This window comes from Cibotium barometz, chromosome 37 (genome assembly GCF_041138505.1).
Source record: "Cibotium barometz isolate CiBa-2024 chromosome 37, ASM4113850v1, whole genome shotgun sequence".
In the NCBI taxonomy this organism is placed as follows: Eukaryota; Viridiplantae; Streptophyta; class Polypodiopsida; order Cyatheales; family Cibotiaceae; genus Cibotium; species Cibotium barometz.
Window position 1 is genome coordinate 37,038,090 of NC_141082.1, and position 1,329 is coordinate 37,039,418.

At 42.8% G+C, this 1,329-nt stretch overlaps 1 protein-coding gene across 1 annotated transcript; it reads left to right on the plus strand.

Annotated features, from left to right (window-relative positions):
• Positions 1-1,100, plus strand: LOC147617240 (amino acid transporter AVT1C-like). The gene is made up of 2 exons (XM_086776369.1): positions 1-336; positions 487-1,100. The coding sequence occupies exons 1-2, from the start codon at positions 31-33 to the stop codon at positions 592-594; spliced, it is 414 nt and encodes a 137-aa protein (XP_086632495.1). The 5' UTR covers positions 1-30; the 3' UTR covers positions 595-1,100.
• The last annotated feature ends 229 nt before the right edge of the window (positions 1,101-1,329 follow it).

Below are 1,329 nucleotides of genomic sequence, written 5' to 3' on the forward strand. Positions count from 1 at the left end.
GGCAGTTCCAAATGCGAGCAAGCTGGGATCATGGGCTTGAGGGGGCGTTATTTTCTCACGTTCTTGGCCACCCTGGTGCTGCTGCCCACCGTGTTGATAAGCAACTTGAGATCCTTGGCTTGGGTCTCGGCTTCCTCCATAGTTAGCTCTATCATGGTCTTGCTTGCCTTGCTGTGGGCGGCTTCGCTTGATAACGTTGGTATTCGCGAGAACATCCCTTTGCTGTGCTTGGATGGCTTGCCTGTCGCCTCCGGCATCTACCTCTTCACCTACGGCGCCAACATCCTCCTCCCCAGCATCCGAACCTCCATGATTGACAGAAGAAACTTCCCAAAGGTATTATAATATGACTCTATGAGCTTAATTTAGAGCTAAAAAAACCTGTCAATTGTGCCAAAAACCTTTCAGTTGCTAATAATTATAAAGCTTAGGTTGATGGGTTGTCTGAAGGGGCTAATTAGAGTCTTCAAAACGTGCTTTTTGCAGGTGCTTGCCTTGAGCTTTGCTACTGCGGCGATTTTCTATGGGGGCTTAGGATTGCTTGGATGTTTGGTTCAGAAACAGAATCGCAGATCACGCTTAACATGCCATTAGGACTAATTGCGTCCAAGTTAGCGATATGGGCCAACATAATCACGGCGTTAATGAAGTTTAGCCTCTTGTTAAGGCCAGTCGCAGTGGAGATAGATTCCATGCTACCGTGGCCAAAAAGTAACCCTCAGTGCATGCCAGAATGCACTTGTAGCTGCATACCCGTGGTCGAATCACGTGGTATTGCTGTTGCTAACAGCTCACCATTCCCTATAATATATGCGCTGCGCATAAAACGTTGCGACTTTCAGAAAACAATAATAACAATCTTTTACTCTATCGACACTAGAGATGCCAAGTTCCATGTCTGTATTGCTAAACCAGCAACCTAAAGACTCTAATTATGTACACAGAGAAACAAACAAGGTGATTAATTAATCAAAGCTCAAAATGCACGGAGTACGACCCTTTTAAACAAGTTTTTTTTTTCTTAGCAGTGCTCCGTGATTTGTTGCAGTATGCAGGCGGCTAGCAGGTCTCCAAAACTAGAGATGACAAAAGAGGTTGTGGGTTGTGGGTAGTTTCAAGTTTTTTTTTTGAGCCTAGGTCCAGTAGAACTTTTTTCATATAGAAATACATTATATATAGACAGGTCTATATATTAAGAAATACATTATATATAGACCACTCATTGTTGGATCGAATTTTTTAGCAATATAGACCACTCATTGTTGGAATATTTGTGCGGGTCTCCAAATCACAAATCAATTACAAATCTTTCTTTACCATTGAGTGAAT

What these genes read in the sequence shown, in the direction of transcription:
- LOC147617240 (XM_086776369.1), top strand. Translation starts at nt 31, where the DNA reads ATGGGCTTGAGGGGGCGTTATTTTCTCACGTTCTTGGCCACCCTGGTG. An exon ending in ACAGAAGAAACTTCCCAAAG is followed by an intron (nt 337 to 486) that starts GTATTATAATAT and finishes TGCTTTTTGCAG; the next exon opens with GTGCTTGCCTTGAGCTTTGC.